This window comes from Mustela nivalis (genome assembly GCF_964662115.1).
Source record: "Mustela nivalis genome assembly, chromosome: 4".
In the NCBI taxonomy this organism is placed as follows: Eukaryota; Metazoa; Chordata; class Mammalia; order Carnivora; family Mustelidae; genus Mustela; species Mustela nivalis.
The window spans coordinates 114,034,293-114,055,376 of NC_139023.1; the positions used below are offsets into that span (position 1 = coordinate 114,034,293).

A 21,084-nucleotide genomic window follows, 5' to 3' on the forward strand; every position below is an offset into this window, starting at 1 on the left:
GCAAAAGACCACATGGAGTTCCAGCATATTTCCTTAGGGGAAAAAAAAAAAAAAAAAAAAAAAAAACCCTGAACATCATCCTTAAAATATTTATTAATGAATGAATACTTGCTTTCGGACACTGGAAAAAGGCACACTGAGTGAAATTTTTTCATGGCTTACTATAGAAACTATGTTTTATCAATAGCTTTAGCGGCATAACAAATCACTCTCCAAAATCTAGTTTCTTAAACGACATTCATTCATTGTTTCCTATGAATCTGTGTGTTGATTGGACTGGTCTGTTGATGTAGATCATCTGTACATCTTTGGTCAGCTGGTAGGTCATCTAGGCTGGTTGATCAGGATAGCCTCATACTTCTATCTGTCAATGGAAGCTACATATTAGTGGAGGTTATGGCAATGTTATGATTATTTTTTCTCCTCAGGTAATAGGCTACCCCAGACTTTTTCACAAATGGAAGGGAGAGCGTTATTTCAATAGCACCAAGAAGGGGCAAATTCCAACACTGAAACAGTTTTCAAGTTTCTATCTGTGTTCTATACGCTACTTTTTTATTAGCCAAAGCAATTTGCCTGGCAATACTCAGAATCGTTATGGGAGACAACTGAGGGCATAGATACTGGGACAGGTGAATACATGTAACAATCTTTGAGCACTTTTATACCTTTAGATAGTTTGGATTTTTCCCACAAAAAATACATTATATTTTGCAAAAGTCTAGAATGGTGTGGAAAGGAGTCTGTATGAGGACTTAGCTTCAACAACAGAGTGAAATTAATAATGAAAATTGAAGCCAACATTACTGGGTATTGTCCATGACCAGTATACAAACTGATGTTTTCCCTCAAAAATTGTTTTCTTCTCTATTTTGATCCCAGTGTAAACAGTTATAAGCTATTAAGTGCCTGAGTGGTTTGAAATATGAACCAATCCAAATAATCAGTGCCAACAGGCTAGGAAATAATAGCCAGCTGACCAAATATGGTATGCAGATAGAAATAAATTATGATTTCTGAAACTCCTGGGAAACTTTTGAAAATTAGTTTCCGAATGAAATGCGGCATCTGTCCAGATGGCATTTAGACAATTAATAATGTTGTAAGTCATTACATTTTTTTTTTTTTTTTGGATGGGAAAATGTTTACTCCAGTCTACCATCATTACCCAGTAAACAGTGAAACTTTAGAATGGTAAACCATCCACCAAACTCCACAATCATTTGTTTTTATTATTCATATATTTTTTTTTAACTTTTTATTTTTTATAAACATATATTTTTATCCCCAGGGGTACAGGTCTGTGAATCACCAGGTTTACACACTTCACAGCACTCACCAAAGCACATACCCTCCCCAATGTCCATAATCCCACCCCCTTCTCCCAAACCCCCTCCCCCCAGCAACCCTCAGTTTGTTTTGTGAGATTAAGAGTCACTTATGGTTTGTCTCCCTCCCAATCCCATCTTGTTTCATTTATTCTTCTCCTACCCACTTAAGCCTCCATGTTGCATCACCACTTCCTCATATCAGGGAGATCATATGATAGTTGTCTTTCTCTGCTTGACTTATTTCGCTAAGCATGATACGCTCTAGTTCCATCCACGTTGTCGCAAATGGCAAGATTTCATTTCTTTTGATGGCTGCATAGTATTCCATTGTGTATATATACCACATCTTCTTGATCCATTCATCTGTGGATGGACATCTAGGTTCTTTCCATAGTTTGGCTATTGTGGACATTGCTGCTATAAACATTCGGGTGCATGTGCCCCTTTGGATCACTACATTTGTATCTTTAGGGTAAATACCCAATAGTGCAATTGCTGGGTCATAGGGCAGTTCTATTTTCAACATTCTGAGGAACCTCCATGCTGTTTTCCAGAGTGGCTGCACCAGCTTGCATTCCCACCAACAGTGTAGGAGGGTTCCCCTTTCTCCACATCCTCGCCAGCATCTGTCATTTCCTGACTTGTTGATTTTAGCCATTCTGACTGGTGTGAGGTGATATCTCATTGTGGTTTTGATTTGTATTTCCCTGATGCCGAGTGATATGGAGCACTTTTTCATGTGTCTGTTGGCCATCTGGATGTCTTCTTTGCAGAAATGTCTGTTCATGTCCTCTGCCCATTTCTTGATTGGATTATTTGTTCTTTGGGTGTTGAGTTTGCTAAGTTCTTTATAGATTCTGGACACTAGTCCTTTATCTGATATGTCGTTTGCAAATATCTTCTCCCATTCTGTCAGTTGTCTTTTGATTTTGTTAACTGTTTCCTTTGCTGTGCAAAAGCTTTTGATCTTGATGAAATCCCAATAGTTCATTTTTTCCCTTGCTTCCCTTGCCTTTTGCGTTGTTCCTAGGAAGATGTTGCTGCGGCAGAGGTCGAAGAGGTTGCTGCCTGTGTTCTCCTCAAGGATTTTGATGGATTCCTTTCGCACATTGAGGTCCTTCATCCATTTTGAGTCTATTTTTGTGTGTGGTGTAAGGAAATGGTCCAATTTCATTTTTCTACATGTGGCTGTCCAATTTTCCCAGCACCATTTATTGAAGAGGCTATCTTTTTTCCATTGGACATTCTTTCCTGCTTTGTCGAAGATGAGTTGACCATAGATTTGAGGGTCTATTTCTGGGCTCTCTATTCTGTTCCATTGATCTATGTGTCTGTTTTTGTGCCAGTACCATGCTGTCTTGATGATGACAGCTTTGTAATAGAGCTTGAAGTCCGGAATTGTGATGCCACCAACGTTGGCTTTCTTTTTCAATATCCCTTTGGCTATTCGAGGTCTTTTATGGTTCCATATAAATTTTAGCATTATTTGTTCCATTTCTTTGAAAAAGATGGATGGTACTTTGATAGGAATTGCATTAAATGTGTAGATTGCTTTAGGTAGCATAGACATTTTCACAATATTTATTCTTCCAATCCAGGAGCATGGAACATTTTTCCATTTCTTTGTGTCTTCCTCAATTTCTTTCATGAGTACTTTATAGTTTTCTGAGTATAGATTCTGTGTCTCTTTGGTTAGGTTTATTCCTAGGTATCTTATGGTTTTGGATGCAATTGTAAATGGGATTGACTCCTTAATATCTCTTTCTTCTGTCTTGCTGTTGGTGTAGAGAAATGCAACTGATTTCATATTTTTAAAAATTGATTTATATGATTTAATTTCTATGATTCAATGTATCTTTGCATAATGGAAATATTAATGCTGATATAATAGGATAATTGAGGAAATTCTTAATATTTTTGACATTTTAAAACTGAAAAATGCTGTATACCTTCTGTTCCATTGCAAATAGGTGCATTCTTAAGAAACCAGTCATTAACAAATCAATATCATTGGGGTGCCTGGGTAGCTCAGTGGGTTAAGCCTCTGCCTTTGACTCAGGTCATGATCTTAGGGTTCTGGGATTAAGCCCCACATCAGGCTCTCTGTTCAGCAGGGAGCTGCTTCCCCCTCTCTCTCTGCTTGCCTCTCTGCTTCCTTGTGATCTCTCTCTCTGTCAAATAAATAAGATCTTTAAAAGAAAAACACAAATTAATATTGTAATATAAATTGATTGAGTAGAAAAAGGCATTAAACATTATACGGTTTTTAACCCATTGCTTTGGTAAACAATATGGAAAGCCACTTCAAAATAATATGTTTATGTGGCAAAACACAGCATTTTTTCCAAAATAGAGCAAGATATCCAGAAGATTCTAATCCTAAATTGAGTAACAACAGTGTTTAGTATAATCAAGAAATATCCCATAATTAATAGATCACATTATAGTTAAATTTGCTTTACAAAGACCTGTATATTTAAATATACAAATTAATCAACAACCACTTGAAATGTAATTTATTTGTGAGATTATATCCCCATTGTTGTTCCATTTTTCCTTTCTGAAATGCTTCTACTATAGAAATACTGATAAATTTGGGCTTATCTCATTTTTTGTTTCTCTCTATATCTGGTACTAAAGTCCTTGATATTTTGGTAGTTTTCTGATTTCTTCCATTTCTTTCTTCAAATTTGGCCCACTTTTTCTAGATGTTCCATTTACTTAAGCTGGACTGCAAAATGTTTCTTTACCATTCTTAGAAGCAGAAATCCTTATACTTTAATCACAGACTAGGAAAGGAATTTAATATTTTAGTCAGAAATATTTCTCAATTACTGCTAGTTCCTACCAGTGTGAGCTTATCTCTACTATCCATGAAGTTTTAGCCACTGAATCATCTGAGGTCCTTCATGTAGCAGACATCAGCACAGGATTGGGTTTACAAAGGAATTACTTGAGGCAATTCCTGTATAGGACAAACTGGAGGAAGAGCAGGGAGTAGAGAATAGATAGGGAGAGCTAGAAGACTGCAATGCTGATTTGACACTTGTTAAAGAAGAAAATAAAGGAACATTGGGTAGAAAGAGCCTCAGACCACAGTGCAGCTCTGAGAAAGTCTCAACCATCACAAATAGAAGTGCTAGGACAAAGATTACATTAGAATAGTCCCTTGTTGAACAGGGATGACTTAACTCTAGGATCCTAGTGGGCTCAGTCACTGGCTGGGAACACTCAGACAGAATGGCCTTGGCCTCAGCCAACAAGGTAGAGCAAATCCAGAAGGTAGAGCAGGTGGCGGCTGTCAGCTCACTTTATGCTCTTGCAGCAGGCCTCTCCTGAAGCAAGTTCTGAACAGTGCACTTTTGTGACTGCCACAGTTGCGATTTTACCAATGATTTTCTGTTTTAATTTGCCCTTCTATTATTTCAGTTTTCTCCTCTAAATAATGACATAAAATTAAGTCCAGATTTTTAAGGTTAATGAAAATACCAAATGAGAAAATATAAATGTAATTGTTCTGAAACAGAGATGCTTAACAAATTTTAATTATTATGTCACTCCTTAGAGATTTTTCCTTAAAACAAAAATATTTTCATAAATTTAACAAGCTTCACAAAGTAAATAATAAATTTGAGTTTTAGAAATCTACTAATCATCTTAATGCATTAATGACATATGCCTTAAGACATTTTAATATATTTATATTTGTTTTCTTTTTATTTAAGACATTTCTAACAGAAGTAGAGTATTAAAAGCATATTGTACCTGAGTCCATGATTAGCATTTGGCATTGCTTTCTGTATGCTCAGTTATAAAATAGCATGTGATTTTCAATGTCTAGCATGTAATCAAGCAATTTTAAGGTATTTCAAAATAATAATCAGCTTTGAATTTCCAAGAGCAAATTCATAGATAATACCAATACCAATAACAATTCCTGTGAAAGTAAATGCTACCATCAAGAGAACTTATGGAATACCAAATTTCATGTGGGCATGTACTAAATTATTTACAATAAAAAAATAGGGGCACCTGGGTGTCTCAGTGGGTTAATCCTCTGCCTTTGGCTCAGGTCATGATCTCAGGGTCCTGGGATCAAGCCCCTGCATTGGGCTCTCTGCTCAGCGGGGAGCCTTCTTCTCCCTCTTTCTCTCCCTACCTGACTACTTGTGATCTCTCTTTCTCTTAAATAAATAAAATCTTAAAAAAATAAATAGACAAAATATGTAGGCAAAGCCTCTATTTTCATAGCCAAATGTAATTCTTCTAGCTGGGTAAAACTTTAATTTTAAAATCATTTACATTTAGGGAACTTAAGACATGATCTTTAATATTAGCAAATGGTAGACGTGATGTGAAGGTTTTCCCATTATTATAAATTTATGTCCCTGTAAAAAAACTAATATCGAAATTAATTTCTTCCTACTTTACTAGTTTGTGACATCATATTCTTTACTTATTAGTACATGTGTATAGATATCTGAGGTATCAAGAAAGATAGACTTATATGAAGTTGGAGAATAATTATTTCTTTACTAAAATTGATTTGGTTGTAACTGACACAGGGTGAATTTGAGAGTGGGGTAGAAGAGTAAAGATGACAAAATTATGGTGAATATGTAAATAGAAGAGTAAAGATGACAAAATTATGGTGAATATGTAAATAGAAGAGTAAAGATGACAAAATTATGGTGAATATGTAAAATTAATTAAAAGATAAATTATTTCAAACTATTGATTGTTATTAAAAATATAAATAACAAGAACAAATTTGGTACATGTATTTGAAATGTTTTTGTCTTATTTCATAGCATAGGAATAAGGAAGCAAAACTAATCCAAAGCCACTATATAATGTTCTTACACTAAATGATTACTACTGCCCAACCTTCAAATTATACTTAGAGATATACATTTATTATTATTTCTAATGTTTTGGAGAAGTCAATAAAACATAAGTGAAATATTATTCTCACTTGTAGCTATAGGATAATAATCTTCAAGTTTTTGTCTGTTTCTGTTATACTTCTGATTACCCAAATTTTGATAATATACTTGAAAAGTTAAATATTTTTACACTAAACAAAGGATGAATAATGAAAATATAGCAATAATATAATAATTTAATGCTGTGGATTATTTATAAAAGCATCTGTATTAATTGCCTTCTTTTTGTCTACCCATTTGAATAGAATTCTTGCTCTAGATGCTTATGTATACCTGTAACCACAAGATCTTTTTTTGAGTGCCAGTTTGATACAGAGCCAAATTCCCATGGAGATCCACAAGAAGTATAATATTTACCTTATGTTCTAGAGGACAAGTATCAGTATAATAGTATATGTATCCATTGTAGCAAAATTTTTTAAAAATTTAACTTGATGACATACTGATTAAGAACTAATGCCTAGATTATGAATACTCAGTTGTACTTCACTCATTTTGAACATTATATTCTGACATCGGAAAATCTTTATAGAAACAATTTTTCAAGAATTATGTCCAGAATTACACAATAAAAAAATCTTCACTTATTCATTATCATTCTTTTAAAGAGTGTTCTCATGACTTCATTCAAAATAGATGAAAGCTGGGGCACCTGGATGGCTCAGGGGTTAAGCCTCTGCCTTCGACTCAGGTCATGATCTCAGGGTCCTGGGATTGAGCCCTGCATCGGGCTCTCTGCTCAGTGGGGAGCCTCCTTTCCCCTCTCTCTTTGCCTGCCTCTCTGTCTACTTGTGATCTCTCTCTGTCAAATAAATAAATAAATATTATTTTAAAATAAATAGATGAAAGTTTTCAAGAAATGAGTAATAAATTTAGAACTTTAGATGCTACTGTACTCTTGAAAGTTTATTACAAAAAAAAAAAAAAAAGCAAACAAACTGGTCTAGGGATACCTGGGTGGCTCAGTTGGTTAAGCATCTGTCTTCAACTCAGGTCCTCATCCCAGAGTTCTGGGATTGAATCCTGCATTGGGCTCCTTGCTTGATGGGGAGTCTCCTTCTCTCTCTCACTATGCCCCTCCCCCCACACATTCTCTCTCTCTCTCTAATAAATAAATAATGTAAAAAACAAACAAACAAACAAACAAACTTAAACTGGCCAACCACCAAAAATCCAGGGAGCTATACTAACAAATTGATTAGTAAGAAAAATGCTCTTCTTTTGAAAGTTTTCTACAGGGTGAAATATTTGTAAGTAAGCTAGAATACAGATATTTATCCTGTTTCTACAAGTTTAACAGGATATGCGGTGGTATAAAATTTATGTTAAATGAAAAATTTTAACCCATTAGTAATTTATGAATTAAAATATAAGTCTACATTAATGAAATAAATGCATTTTTTTAAGTATATGTTTAAAACTAATGGGCTGCTTCTTTTTTTTTCCCCATTCTGCAAGGGTTGTTACTAATAGTAATGAAAGAGAAAAGAGGCAAAGACAACATAAAATGGATACATGCTAAGGATTGGGCATGTCCAGTGTTCAGAAACAGAGGCTTTTGCATAACAATGATATTAGAACAAGAGTAAATTAAAATTACCAGAGAGGAAGAAATTGAATTTGCCATATGTAATGTGGTATCTATCTACAACCTGGCCCTAATTAGTAATATAAATTCTATTTGAAATTCTCAAATAATTTGCTTATAATCAGTTCCAAATCTACAAAAAGGTTTTCTCCTACTGGTAAAATACCTAGCTAGGCTTCTTGTCTCTGCAGTGAGTTTAACAGAGGAAAGAAGTCTTCTAAGTTCTCAGCACATCCAATAGTAGATGCTCTGTATATAACCATGTGATCTTAGACAATATAGAAGTTTGTATTAGAACTGGGAACATACAGTGTTCCTGTTCAAGATCATGAGCTAACATCTTCCCATAGACATAACAAATCCAAAGCTATATATGGAACAATTTCCTCTGACAAAACCTGAAAACAGACAGAATGACCTTTTCACATTCTGCAAGAGAGGGAAAGGACCTCGAGGTAGGTAAGAAAGGCTAAGTTACAGTCTTGCCATAAACCTCACTGCCAGCACAGCAACCCACAGTATGGAGGGAGCTCAAAATCTAGGACTTCTTCCTGAGGGGTAGAAGGTTCATAACTTATATTAAGCACCCAGCTTAAAAAAAATACTTGAATTTGATTTAAATATAGTTAATGTACAGTGTTTTATTAGTTTCAGTGGTAGAATTTACTGATTCATCAGTTGCATATAACACCCAGTGTTCATTACATCAAATGTCCTCCTTAATGCCCATCACCTAGTTACCCCTCCACTAATCTCTTCCCTAGTAACCCCAGTTTGTTTCCTATAGTTAAGACTCTCTTATGACTTGCTTCCATATCTGTTTTCATCTTATATTTTTTCTTTCCTTCCTCTATATTCATATGTTTTTTTTTAACTCTACATGTGAGTGAAATCATATGCTATTTGTCTTTCTCTGACTGACTTATTTAGCTTAGCATAATACAATCTAGTTCCATCCACATCATTGCAAATGGCAAGATTTCAATCTTTTTTTTAAATTAACATATAATATACTATTTGCCTCAAGGGTACAGATCTGTGAACCATCAGTCTTACACAATTCACAGCACTCACCATAGCACATACCCTCCCCAATATCCATCACCCAGCTACCTTATCCCTCCCCCCAACCCCCACCTGGCCTCAGTTTATTTCCTGAGATTAAGAGTCTCTGGTTTTTCTCCCTTTCTGGTCCCATCTTGTTTCATTTTTTCCCTCCCTACTTCCCACAACCCCCTGCCCTGACTCCTAAATTCCTCATATCAGAAAGATCATATAATAATTGTCTCTCTGACTGACTTATTTCACTTAGCATAATACCCTCTAGTTCCATCCACATCATTGCAAATGGCAGGATTTCAGTTTTTGAGGGCTGCATAATATTCCATTGTATGTATATACCACATCTTCTTTATCCATTCATCTGTTGATGGACAGCTAGATTCTTTCCATAGTTTGGCTATTGTGGACATTACTGCTATAACCACTTGGGTGCATGTGCCCCTTCAGATCACTACATTTGTATCTTTAGGGTAAATACCCAGTAGTGTGATTGCTGGGTCATAGGGTAGCTGTATATTCAACTTTTTGAGGAACCTCCATGCTGTTTTACAGAGTGGGTGCACCAGCTTGCATTCCCACCAACAATGCAGGAGGGCTCCCCTTTCTTCACATCCTTGCCAGCATCTGTCATTTTCTGACTTGTTAATTTTAGCCATTCTGACTGGTGTGAGGTGGCATCTCATTGTGGTTTTGAGTTGTATTTCCCTGATGCCGAGTGATGTAGAGCACTTTTTCATGTGTCTGTTAGCCATCTGGATGTCTTCTTTGCAGAAATGTCTGTTCATATTCTCTGCCCATTTCTTTTTTTTTTTTTAATTTTTTTATAAACATATAATGTATTATTAGCCCCAGGGTTACAGGTCTGTGAATCACCAGGTATACACTTTTCACAGCATTCACCATGGCACATAGACTCCCCAATGTCCATAACTCAACCACCCTCTCCCTAACCCCCTCCCCCTAGCCACCCTCAGTTTGTTTTGTGATATTAAGAGTCTCTTATGATTTGTCTCCCTCCTGATCCCACCTTGTTTCATTTATTCTTTTCCTACCACCCAAAACTCCCCATGTTTCATCTCTACTTCCTTATATCAGGGAGATCATATGATAGTTGTCTTTCTCTGATTGACTTATTTTGCTAAGCATAATACCCTCTAGTTCCATTCATATCTTTGCAAATGGCAAGATTTCATTTCTTTTGATGGCTGCATAGTATTCCATTTTATACATATACCACCTCTTCTTTATCCATTTATGTGTTGATGGACAGTTAGGTTCTTTCCATAGTTTGGCTATTGTGGACATTGCTGCTATAAACATTCTCAGGTGCACGTGCCCCTTCGGATCACTATGTTAGTATCTTTGGGGTAAATACCCTGTAGTGCAATTTCTGGGTTGTAGGGTAGCTCTATTTTCAACTTTTTTGAGGAACCTCCATGTTGTTTTCCAGAGTGGTTGCACCAGCTTGCATTCCCACCAACAGGGTAGGAGGGTTCCCCTTTCTCTGCCTCCTCACCAGCATCTGTTATTTCCTGACTTGTTTATTTTAGCCATTCTGACTGGTGTGAGGTGGTATCTCATTGTGGTTTTGAGTAGTATTTCCCTGATGCCGAGTGATGTGGAGCACTTTTTCATGTGTCTGTTGGCCATCTGGATGTCTTCTTTGCAGAAATGTCTGTTCATGTCCTCTGCCCATTTCTTGATTGCATTATTTGGGTGTTGAGTTTGTGAAGTTCTTTATAGATTTTGGATACTAGCCCTTTATCTGATATGTCATTTGCAAATATCTTCTCCCATTCTGTCAGTTGTCTTTTGATTTTGTTAACTGTTTCCTTTGCTGTGCAAAAGCTTTTGATCTTGATGAAGTCCCAATAGTTAATTTTTACCCTTGCTTCCTTTGCCTTTGGTGATGTCCTAGGAAGAAGCTGCTGAGGCTGAGGTCAAAGAGGTTGCTGCTTGTGTTCTCCTCAAGGATTTGGATGGATTCCTTTCTCACACTGAGGTCTTTCATCCATTTTGAGTCTATTTTCATGTGTGGTATAAGAAAATTGGTCCAATTTCATTCTTCTGCATGTGGCTATCCAATTTTCCCAACACCACTTGTTGAAGATGCTGTCTTTTTTCCGTTGCACATTCTTTCCTGTTTAGTTGAAGATTAGTTGACCATAGAGTTGAGGGTCTATTTCTGGACTCTCTCTTCTGTTCCATTGATCTATGTGTCTGTTTTTGTGCCAGTACTATACTGTCTTGATGATGACAGCTTTGTAATAGAGCTTGAAGTCTGGAATTGTGATGCCACCAACTTTTGCTTTCCTTTTCAATATTCCTTTCCTCTGCCCATTTCTTGATTGGATTGTTTGTTCTTTGGGTGTTGAGTTTGATAAGTTCTTTATAGATGTTGGATACTAGCCCTTTCTCTGATATGTTGTTTGCAAGTATCTTCTCCCATTCTGTCAGTTGTCTTTTGGTTTTGTTAACTGTTTCCTTTGCTGTGCAAAAGCTTTTGATCTTGATGAAGTCCCAATAGTTCATTTTTGTCCTTGCTTCCCTTGCCTTTGGCGATGTTCCTAGGAAGAAGCTGGTGAGGCTGAGGTCGAAAAGGTTGCTGCCTGTGGTCTCCTCAAGGATTTGGATTGATTCCTTTTTCACATTGAGGTCCTTCATCCATTTTTAGTATATTTTTGTGTGTTTTGTAAGGAAATGGTCCAGTTTCATTTTTCTGCATGTGGCTGTCCAATTTGCCCAACACCATTTGTTGAAGAGACTGTCTTTTTTCCATTGGAAAATATTTAAATCTTTTTTGATGTTTGAGTAGTATTCCATTATGTGTATATACAACATCTACTTTATCCATTCATTTGTTGATTGACATCTGGGCTCTTTCCATATTTTGGCGATTATGGACATTGTTGTTATAAACATTGGTGTGGTTGTGACCCTTCAAATCACTATTTTTGTAACCTTTGGATAGACACCTAGTACTGCATTTGCTGGATCATAGGGTACTGCTATTTTTAACTTTCTGAGGAAACTATACTGTTTTCCAAAGTGGCTGCACCAGTTTGCATTCCCACCAACAGTGTAAGCATCCAACTTATAAGACGGGCACCTAAGAGAACTAGGAACATCCACAACACCAAACCAAATCAAAACAAACCTAATAATAAAAAATAAATCCTACATTAGTTCAATGAAAACATGTTATATCGCCGTCCAGCAGCGATAATAACGACCCTCCGTCTGGTTGGGTTTCAAAAAAGCCCTTTATTTTAATATGGCCATCGCTTATATAGGGGAGCTAAGCCAATCAGCATAGACAGCGATATGCATCCACCAATCTTAAGCTTGTTACCAAGTACCCACAGCATAGCAATAGTTCAACAGCCAATAGGTAGTACTTCCTGTTTACGATCAGTCACTCTAGACACACCTTCTGGCAAATCGCCAGGCGCCATTTTGCAAAGCTCTGCTGTTGACGGATCTCCGGGCCCCTGGAGCATCTGCCCTTGCCAGTTCCCCCTTTTTGTTTTATGGTAGAAGGAAAGACTCAGCAGGGGTTGTGCCTGTCTTAGGTTGTCGCAAGGCCAAGAATATCCTTACCCGTCATTGGATGCTTATAGGATCATGTCCTGTCTTAGGTCGGTAAGTAGTCTTTGACTACCGATCCAGCATACTGAGCCATACCTGGGGCGACTGTCCGGACTCGATGGATAACAGAGCTTGTTTGATGGCAATGGTGTCTCTTTTATGAATCCTCATCATGGGGCAAATGCACCATAAGCAACACACCACAGCGAATATCAGCAATCCACCCATGGATATGAACACAAACCATTGCTTCCCCCATCCTACAACATTTTTCATAAAGGCAACTAATTGAGATACTGAAGCTACTTCTACCTTACTGGCATTAACGTTAACAATATTAGCACGAAGCTGTATTGTCAGATTCTCAAATCTGGCACTCCAGTTGCCTGTAAGCATCTTGGATAGTTCCCTCGAATAATTAGCTGCTCGAGTGAGGTTATCATATGCAACTGGAGTAATGCAGAGTCCAGTATCTGCATGAAGGCATCCTACAGTCAGTAGTTGTATTACAATGTCCATTTGTTCTTGTAGCAAGTCAATCCACTGATTAGCAAAAAGAATACCTGCAGTGAGATGATTATTAATTTTATTCTGGGTTTGTAGAGCTTCTGTGGTATTCGTAGACAGTTGATTAATCTCCTTGGCTGTAGGAATAGCAATGGCAAGTGCAGTAGCAGCGGCAGCAGCGGCAGCAGTGGAGGCGGCAACAGCTGTCACCATGGCAGTGGTGATACCAAAGTCTCTTTTATGTCTCAGCAAAACTGGAAGGTCTTCCTCTGGGACAGAGATGGGCATAGGCAAAAACACTGGAATACGCATTATCATAGTAAGTGAAAAGCCTGTAGCATTCCAACATTGTGTAAGGAAGCAAGTGTTCAACGTACAGTTCAACTTACTAGAAATGGTTGTACTGTTACTGACAAGAAACATAAAAGGGGGCGAATACAAACAGGAGTAGGCAAAAACGTGGTATTTTTAGAACAAGTTTGCACTTCAACACTCGTTTCAAATGTTTGGGAGAAGTTGTGCTTTTAAGAGGAGTTACATAATAAATTAGTAGTTAAGAGTGTGGGGTAAGTAGCAGAGGAAGACGTTAAAGGGAGTGGATAGGGCCAGGCTTTAACAATGGCCCAAAGGGTCTGTCCTGATGTCATGGTCAGGAGTGCATAGATCATCATCATCCAGATTATCGTCACCATGGCTGTCGTCCTTTTGGGCTTCTGCCTCTTTTGGTGCCGAGTGTAAGACTGGCTTGACTAGCCGTTCAGGGACCCAAATAGGGGATGGAGCATTCTCTGGAAAGACACAAACAGAGCCTCGGCTCCAGATTAGCACTCGGTCTGGGCCCTTCCATTGACCCAACAGAAGGTCCCTCCAAAGAACCTTAGGTTGAGAATTGCCTAGTGTGCACCAATGTCTTTCGGGGGGCAGTACGCTGGTTTTTATCCACATTCAAGAAATTTAAAATGTAGAGGATAGTGGATAGTTTGTCTCTTGGGGATCGGAATATATCTCCTATTCCCCCTTTTTATTTAAATAAGGTATTTTTAATAGTTAGGTGGGCACGTTCCACTATGCTTTGACCCTGGGGATTGTAGGGGATACTAGTGACATGAGTGATTCCAAATGTAGCACAAAATTGTTTAAATGTAGTAGAGGTATATCCAGGGCCATTGTCTGTTTTGGTATCCCTAGAACAGAGAACGAATGCAAACAATGTGTGATAACATCTTTAGTTTTTTCTCCAGAATGTAAGGAGGCCGTAATAAATCCAGAGAAAGTGTCAATGGAAACATGAACGTATTTTAAGAGTCCAAATTCGGGCATATGTGTTACGTCCATTTGCCATATGTGATTAGGGAGTAACCCCTTTGGATTGACTCCCAAAGAAGGTTGAGGGAGTAAGGAGACACAGCGTTCACAGGATTTAACTATATCACAAGCTACAGCTTTAGTAAGTTTGAATTTTAATTTTAAGGTAGAAATGTTCACATGGAATTTCTCATGAAAGGTTTTTGCTGCTTCTATAGAGTTAAATATATGTGGATCTTTAGTAGCAGAATCGACCAGGGCATTTCCCAATGAGAGGGGCCCAGGTAAGTTAGAATGTGCTCTTAAATGCCCTATAAAAAAAGGATTCTTTCTGTTCCAAATAAGAACTTGTAATGCTCTTAAGTAGGTATGTACAGAAGAACTCGTAGATATAGTTCCTGCTGTTTCTAACAGAGATAGTGCATATACTACATATTTACTATCAGAAAATAAATTGAAGGGGCAAAAGGAGAATGCCTTGAAGACCTCAGTGACTGCTAATAATTCCACATGTTGAGCAGAGGTAGTGGGAAACAAAAATGTATTAATTTTCCCATCTTCCATAAAGGTGCCAGTCTTGAAAGACTGGTAGGGCTAAGCCTAACTGTTGTCCTATTGAATTCCAATCAGTGACATCATGTCTATCGTGTGAGCAGGCTCCTGGGCAGCTACAATTTATTTCAGGATTATAAGGTGGGGGAGCTGAAGGCCGCAACGATGCACAAGATAAGTTGCTTAATTTTTTTGCTAATTCATCCCCTGAAAGCTCTTCTTCCTCTTCTGAAGAGGCCCCTATAGTTGAGGCCTTCGATCGTTCCTCTTTTACTTCCTCCAAGACCTGTTCCCCTGCTTGTAGGCTTTCTTTTATAATCTCAGGGGGTTTGGGGCTAAGCAACCAGGATCATATGAAAGCCCATATAGTGAGTGTGCCAGATGGAAGGGGTTTCTTTTTATCAACCTTCCTAAGATCCTCCCCTAAATGTTCCCATTGTGGAATGTTTAATAATCCTTCATCTAGGAACCAAGGGCTGACTCCTTCTACGGTGCGCAAGAACGCCCGAGCAGTTTTCATTTTCAAAGGAGTTCCATTTGCTTTTAGCAACTCCTGCAGAAGCCCTTCCATACATATTCTTGAGACCTCTGAACCCATAGTATATCAGAAATAGTCAAGAAGCAAAGAAAAGACTAGTCTGCTATTGTCACTAAAACAGTGAGCTTTCTCAAGGTCGTCACTAACACCAGTGAGCTTACGTTGCAATCCTCACTATAATCAGTGAACTTTCCTAAAACTTCTCTGGCCAGAATTTTCTTCTAAATAAATTCGTCACTTACCTCAGTGCACTGTTAGAAACGGAGAAAGGGGGCTCCCCGTTCGGGCCACCATTTATCGCCATCCAGCAGTGATAATAACGACCCTCCCTCCGGTTGGGTTTCAAAAAGGCCCTTTATTTTAATATGGCTATCGTTTATATAAGGGAGATAAGCCAATCAGCATAGACAGCGGTATGCATCCATCAATCTTAAGCTTGTTACCAAGTACCCACAGCATAGCAATAGTTCAACAGCCAATAGGTAGTACTTCCTGTTTATGATCAGTCACTCTAGACACACCTTCTGGCAAATCGCCAGGCGCCATTTTGCAAAGCTCTGCTGTTGACGGATCTCCGGGCCCCTGGAGTATCCACCCTCGACAATGTTAAAATTTCATAACACTAAATTATAGTTAGTCTGAATTGCTTTCTTCGCAAATATAATTTGTCTTTAGATTTATGGTCCTGTTTGATCTAAATAAAATAATTTTATAACCTATTCTTGATAGTGCTTTTCTTTATCCAGATTTGAAAAAGCCAAAGCTAAAAATGTTCTTGTGAATTTGAGTGGGTTAAACAAACAAAAAAACTGACATTGAACTACATAGTTTTTTGCCGTACAACTCAGGCTATTCATGGTTAAAAATATAAGTGATGACAATTGCCTTTCAGTGTAATAAGAATTAAGCTTTTATTACCACAGCTTTTAGTACTTGACCCAGAACCTTAAAGAGAATGTTGCAACTAACATGGAAAAGTCTTATTTAGGTGCTTACACCAAATATATATATTGCTGAGGAAATATTTTTGAGTGAGAAGTTTATATAGTATCCCTTTATAACCCATACAAAAATTCATGATTTTGGTTGTCATACTTCTGGGGAACTAAAATATTGTGCACTAGAATCTAATCAATAGTATTCTTCAGGTAGAACAAAGTGTGTTATATCTGTATTTTTACAACCATTATTTTATCAGAACACATTATATAGCATGTGTGGTAGTCATAGAAAAAATACAACAATATAGAGGTTACAAAATGGTATATAAATGATATATTACATATAATATAATGATGCTAAGGTATTTCAAATCAAATTTTTGTTTTTCTCTAGATTTTGATTCTATGACATTAACCACAAAATTACAATCTGGAAGTAAAGCACACAACACAAATAGTCAAAATTATCTCTTGTTTTCCTCAGATACCTTCTTTCATTCTGATTTCCACTGCCTAAAATGAAAATATAAAGAGGAATTATAAGGAATGGGAGATTCACTTTCCTTAGATTGCTTTTGCTGTATAAACAGCTAGGAGGTTTTTATTTACTCTAAGCATCCTTTACTAGCAGGGGCGGAAGTTCATATTTTAGATAGGACTTGTCTTCTTTTGTTAGTTATAAGCAATTTCTGTTAAAAGGAATTTCTTTTTGTGGAGTACTGCTGAATTGGAGAAACACTTTGTAACTTTGGCATGTAACTCATGTAACCCTTTTTTTTTTTAAATTTTATTTATTTATTTGAGAGAGAGAGAGAGAAAAAAAACGCACACACAGCAGGAGATTGAGAGGGAAAAGCAGGCTACCCACTGAGCAGAGAGCATGAAAAAGGGTTCAATCCCAGGACCCTGAGATCATGACGTGAGCCAAAGACAGATGTTTGACTGTGCCAACCAGGCACCCCTCATGTAACTTTTCTTAGAAAGTTACTGGGAAAGACCAGGTTAGCTCACAAGGGATTAGTCAAAGTCAAAGATGCAAGTATATGATTTCTACATTATAAAAGGACCACCATAATAATGATGATGAAAATAAATACATTTTATATTAGATATTATGGATATAAAACTCATATATTATATTTTATAAAGCATATTATACAATTAACATTTTGAGTACATCCTTTGTGGCAGGATGTCTACTAAGAATTTAACAAGCATTTTTATTTCATAATGCCAAACACTTCTCAGGAGTTTTATTGTTGATATCCCATTTTATAAGTAGATATGATAAAACCTAGAGGCACTAAGTAATTTATCCAAGGTTACATAAAATGGCAGAGCTGAAGTTTCTTCTATATAATCAAATTTAGAAGCAGCTGTATTTCTATACAGCTACAACATCAAAAATATGTTCTCTTGGGAAGGAAAAATGTGTGAATTTAAAAGGTCTAGAATAATGAATGATATCATAAAGCTATTAACAAGGTACAGGAAATAGCAAAAACCACAGGAACAGTTATAACATTTTCATTATAGTATTCAGCACAAACAGAATAATCACAAATTAAAATTTTCCTTAATAACCACAAACAGGACTTTCCCCAAATTTACTTCAGGGCAAACTGATTTGGTGGTTAAAGTTTTAGAGGGAGTGTTTATTCTTTACTGTCATGTCATAGTTTGCATTATTTCAAGTGAACTGAAAATGACTAAAAATACAGCTACAAAGAATAAATAATACAAACTATTCTAGCCCACTGCTTTTTTTTCTCCTTTTTACACAACCTCTCAGTTAAGTTTCCTTTTTTTTGGAAATGTGATAAAAATGTATTCAGTCAAAATCAAGAAGAAGCAAAGTGTCCAGGACAAAAAACAGTAAAAGTATATAATATGAAGGTATGTTACTTTCCATATTAATAAGAATATATGTGTGAGATATAGAAAGTAGTAGAGATCTGATAAAAATGACTCCTACAAATTTTCAAAAATGGAACAATTAACAAAAACTCCACATACTTACTGGTGAATTTTAAAAGAGCTAAATCTTCAGAAAGTATAAACACCAAAAATCATTAGGGATTTTCTTTTTTTAAGCCATGTAATTGTATCCTCCCATTAAATGCAATTTAGTGTTTGTATAAATTTCAGCATAAAATCACTCTGTAGGACATAAAATGTTAATTTAAGAAAGTTTTAAAGTTTGCCAGAAAATACGTTCAAAGTCAAATTAAACTCACTAAAGCTTCCCTTATATTTTAATTTTTCTTCAAATAGTTATTTTTTTCATCTTCAGAAATTTCTTTGAGCTTATTTCCTTAGTCTTTTTTGGTCTCAAAGTATTCAAGGATCACACAAGATTTTAAACATAATTAAGCACACATTAATTGAAATGATTTACTAACCATAATTCTCAACTAAATTGTTATTGGCATCAACCATTTCATCATGAAGTTCCACTTTCCACAATAAGTGTTATGATCTTTTACATTAGTTCAAATGCAATTATTTGTAATGCAGCAACTACACTAGCATTGGAAATCATGGTCAAGATACAAAAAGTTAATATAATGCTTGTAGAACAATCTTTTTGTGAATCCTGCATGTTCATACATAATACGCAGTGTTTAATAACAAAAAACAACATCTGCTATTGAGGAATTTCTTTCTCAGAAGATACTGTTATTAAAAAGTAAACACCACTACAAAGTTTATTCTTTTAGTTATTGGAAAATGTTACAACTGTTTATATTAAATAGAGTTAATAAAACTTTCAATAGGATGCTAGAGTAAAATATAATCTTTTCCAAAATTCTAAAATGATAGGAAACATTTTTCCTGTATCCATCTATCTAATCTATTCATCTACCTACCTACTTATATATCTACCTAATTACCTGTATTGTTCAGAAATGCTGAAGTTGGAGAAATCCTCCACTGACTTCTGTAGTCAATTATTGAAACACAGATGCACACATCAGTGTGGGCTATGAATGTATAAAGATATAAATAGTGTTAAGATACATGATATCTTCTGTAAATAACACAAAGTTAGATGTAAATAACATAAAATTAGAATTAACAGAAGGAAGGGAAACAATATTGAGGACATACTCTGTTTCATGTCTTCAGTATAAATTAGCAAATAAACATTAAATTTATGAGAAAATAGTACCACTAACAGAACCTCCAACAGCTAACATTTCTATGTATCAGGGAAGGGATTAATTTATTTAATCCTAAAGAGAATTTTATACTATTAATATCCCAGTTACAATGATGATAATATTGAGTCTAGACATGCATGACCATGTAACTAATAAATTAAATTTTTAAAAAAGTTAGTTACAAAACAAATCATTCTTATTCTAGACCCTGGACCTAGCTATTGTGTTGCCTCTTCCTTGCCTGCAGTTACTGTTGTCAAGTGATCATTAACAGAGTCCATTCTTCTAGGGAACAAGGCTTTAGCACAATTCAGAACTTCTTAAAATTATATTGGTGGTTTCCCGTTAAAATGAGATATAGACCTTTAGGATAATATAAACATTCTAAACCTGTGAGTGTAATTTCAGTGTGCTGATTCTAGTTGTTGAAGGAGGTGTTTGAGAAGATGTGGACTCTAGTCTGGAGCCTGGAAATAAGAGGCTTCTCATCACTTCCTCTGTCCTTGGAATGCACTTTCCACCCACCATTCCCACAGTGAAAGCCATTTTCAAGAACACTACTTGAAGACAGCTATGTGTTGCTCAGACCATCTGGATGGTATTCCAGTACTAAACTCAGTTAAGGCTTTTGTATAAACTTTTAAGATTCTGTTGGGCAGGTGAGGAGATCTCCTTCTCTTGTGCCTGCCCAAGACAAGCCTTATATGCAAGTTCCCTTGCTTGCTCAAGCTACCATTTAGCAATCTGGAGTGTTTTGCCTTACTGTTCAGTCTCTTCTTGCCCTCCATGTATGGAGACCAGTTTCAGGTTTCACTCAAGAGTCTCCCAAAGTTTTGAATCAACATTGGTGCAGTGAAGGATTCCAATTTTCTGTGTTAGTCCCCAAACAGGAAATTCCAACCTCTCTGTGAAGAATTAAGAAGTACTCTATTCCTTCAACATCTTATTTGCTCCTTCCATTCTAGAATAAGATACAGCAGTAGACGTAGATACTCTGTGTGGCACAAGCATATACATCTCTGTCTGCAACTGGGTGTATAAATTCAATGCAGGCAGAAGTAGAAGAAATTCCAATTTCTGTGTACATCCCAAGATACAATTCAAATACTATTTTACCAGTTGAATTTGATATCTGATCCCTTATTTATAATGAACACACCATAACATGAACCATTCAATTATTTCATCCATTTTTAATTCATTTCTTTTGCTTATTAGAATTATGCATGTATTGGATAATCAAGAAGGATTAAAAGAGTAAACGTGCTGGGTTTTAAGAAAGACCTTATGGTGAGTTACAACATTAATACAGTTACATACTTATACCTACATAAATATATAAATACATACTAATTGTAGAACTAATCAGATATATAGATCATCTAAAGCTTAGCATGCAGCTGTGGTAATCCTCTCTCACTTCATATCCATTTGTCATTATCTATCTATCTATCTATCTATCTATCATCTATCTATCTATCTATTCAGAAAAGTTAATATACTATGTAGCTCCAAGAAAAAGCTTTTTGGAGGCAGTGGTATTAAACTTAAGGAAAACATGC

At 36.3% G+C, this 21,084-nt stretch overlaps 1 protein-coding gene across 3 annotated transcripts; it reads right to left on the reverse strand.

The window, feature by feature from the left end:
• Positions 1 to 223: 223 nt before the first annotated feature.
• Positions 224 to 15,830, reverse strand: LOC309863373 (uncharacterized protein). 3 transcript variants are annotated; one of them, XR_014311010.1, is made up of 3 exons: positions 15,660 to 15,830; positions 13,079 to 13,810; positions 224 to 364 (listed from the first exon to the last, which is right to left on the reverse strand). XR_014311010.1 is itself a non-coding variant. In XM_082728150.1 (2 exons), exon 2 carries the CDS (start codon positions 13,233 to 13,235, stop codon positions 12,585 to 12,587), a length of 651 nt encoding a protein of 216 aa, XP_082584276.1. In that variant the 5' UTR covers positions 13,236 to 13,291; positions 15,660 to 15,770; the 3' UTR covers positions 12,172 to 12,584. The 3 variants fall into 3 exon arrangements, 1 of the variants encoding a protein (XP_082584276.1); XR_014311011.1 differs by lacking the exon at positions 224 to 364 and having other exon boundaries at positions 12,172 to 13,810; XM_082728150.1 differs by lacking the exon at positions 224 to 364 and having other exon boundaries at positions 12,172 to 13,291; positions 15,660 to 15,770.
• Between the last annotated feature and the right edge of the window lie 5,254 nt (positions 15,831 to 21,084).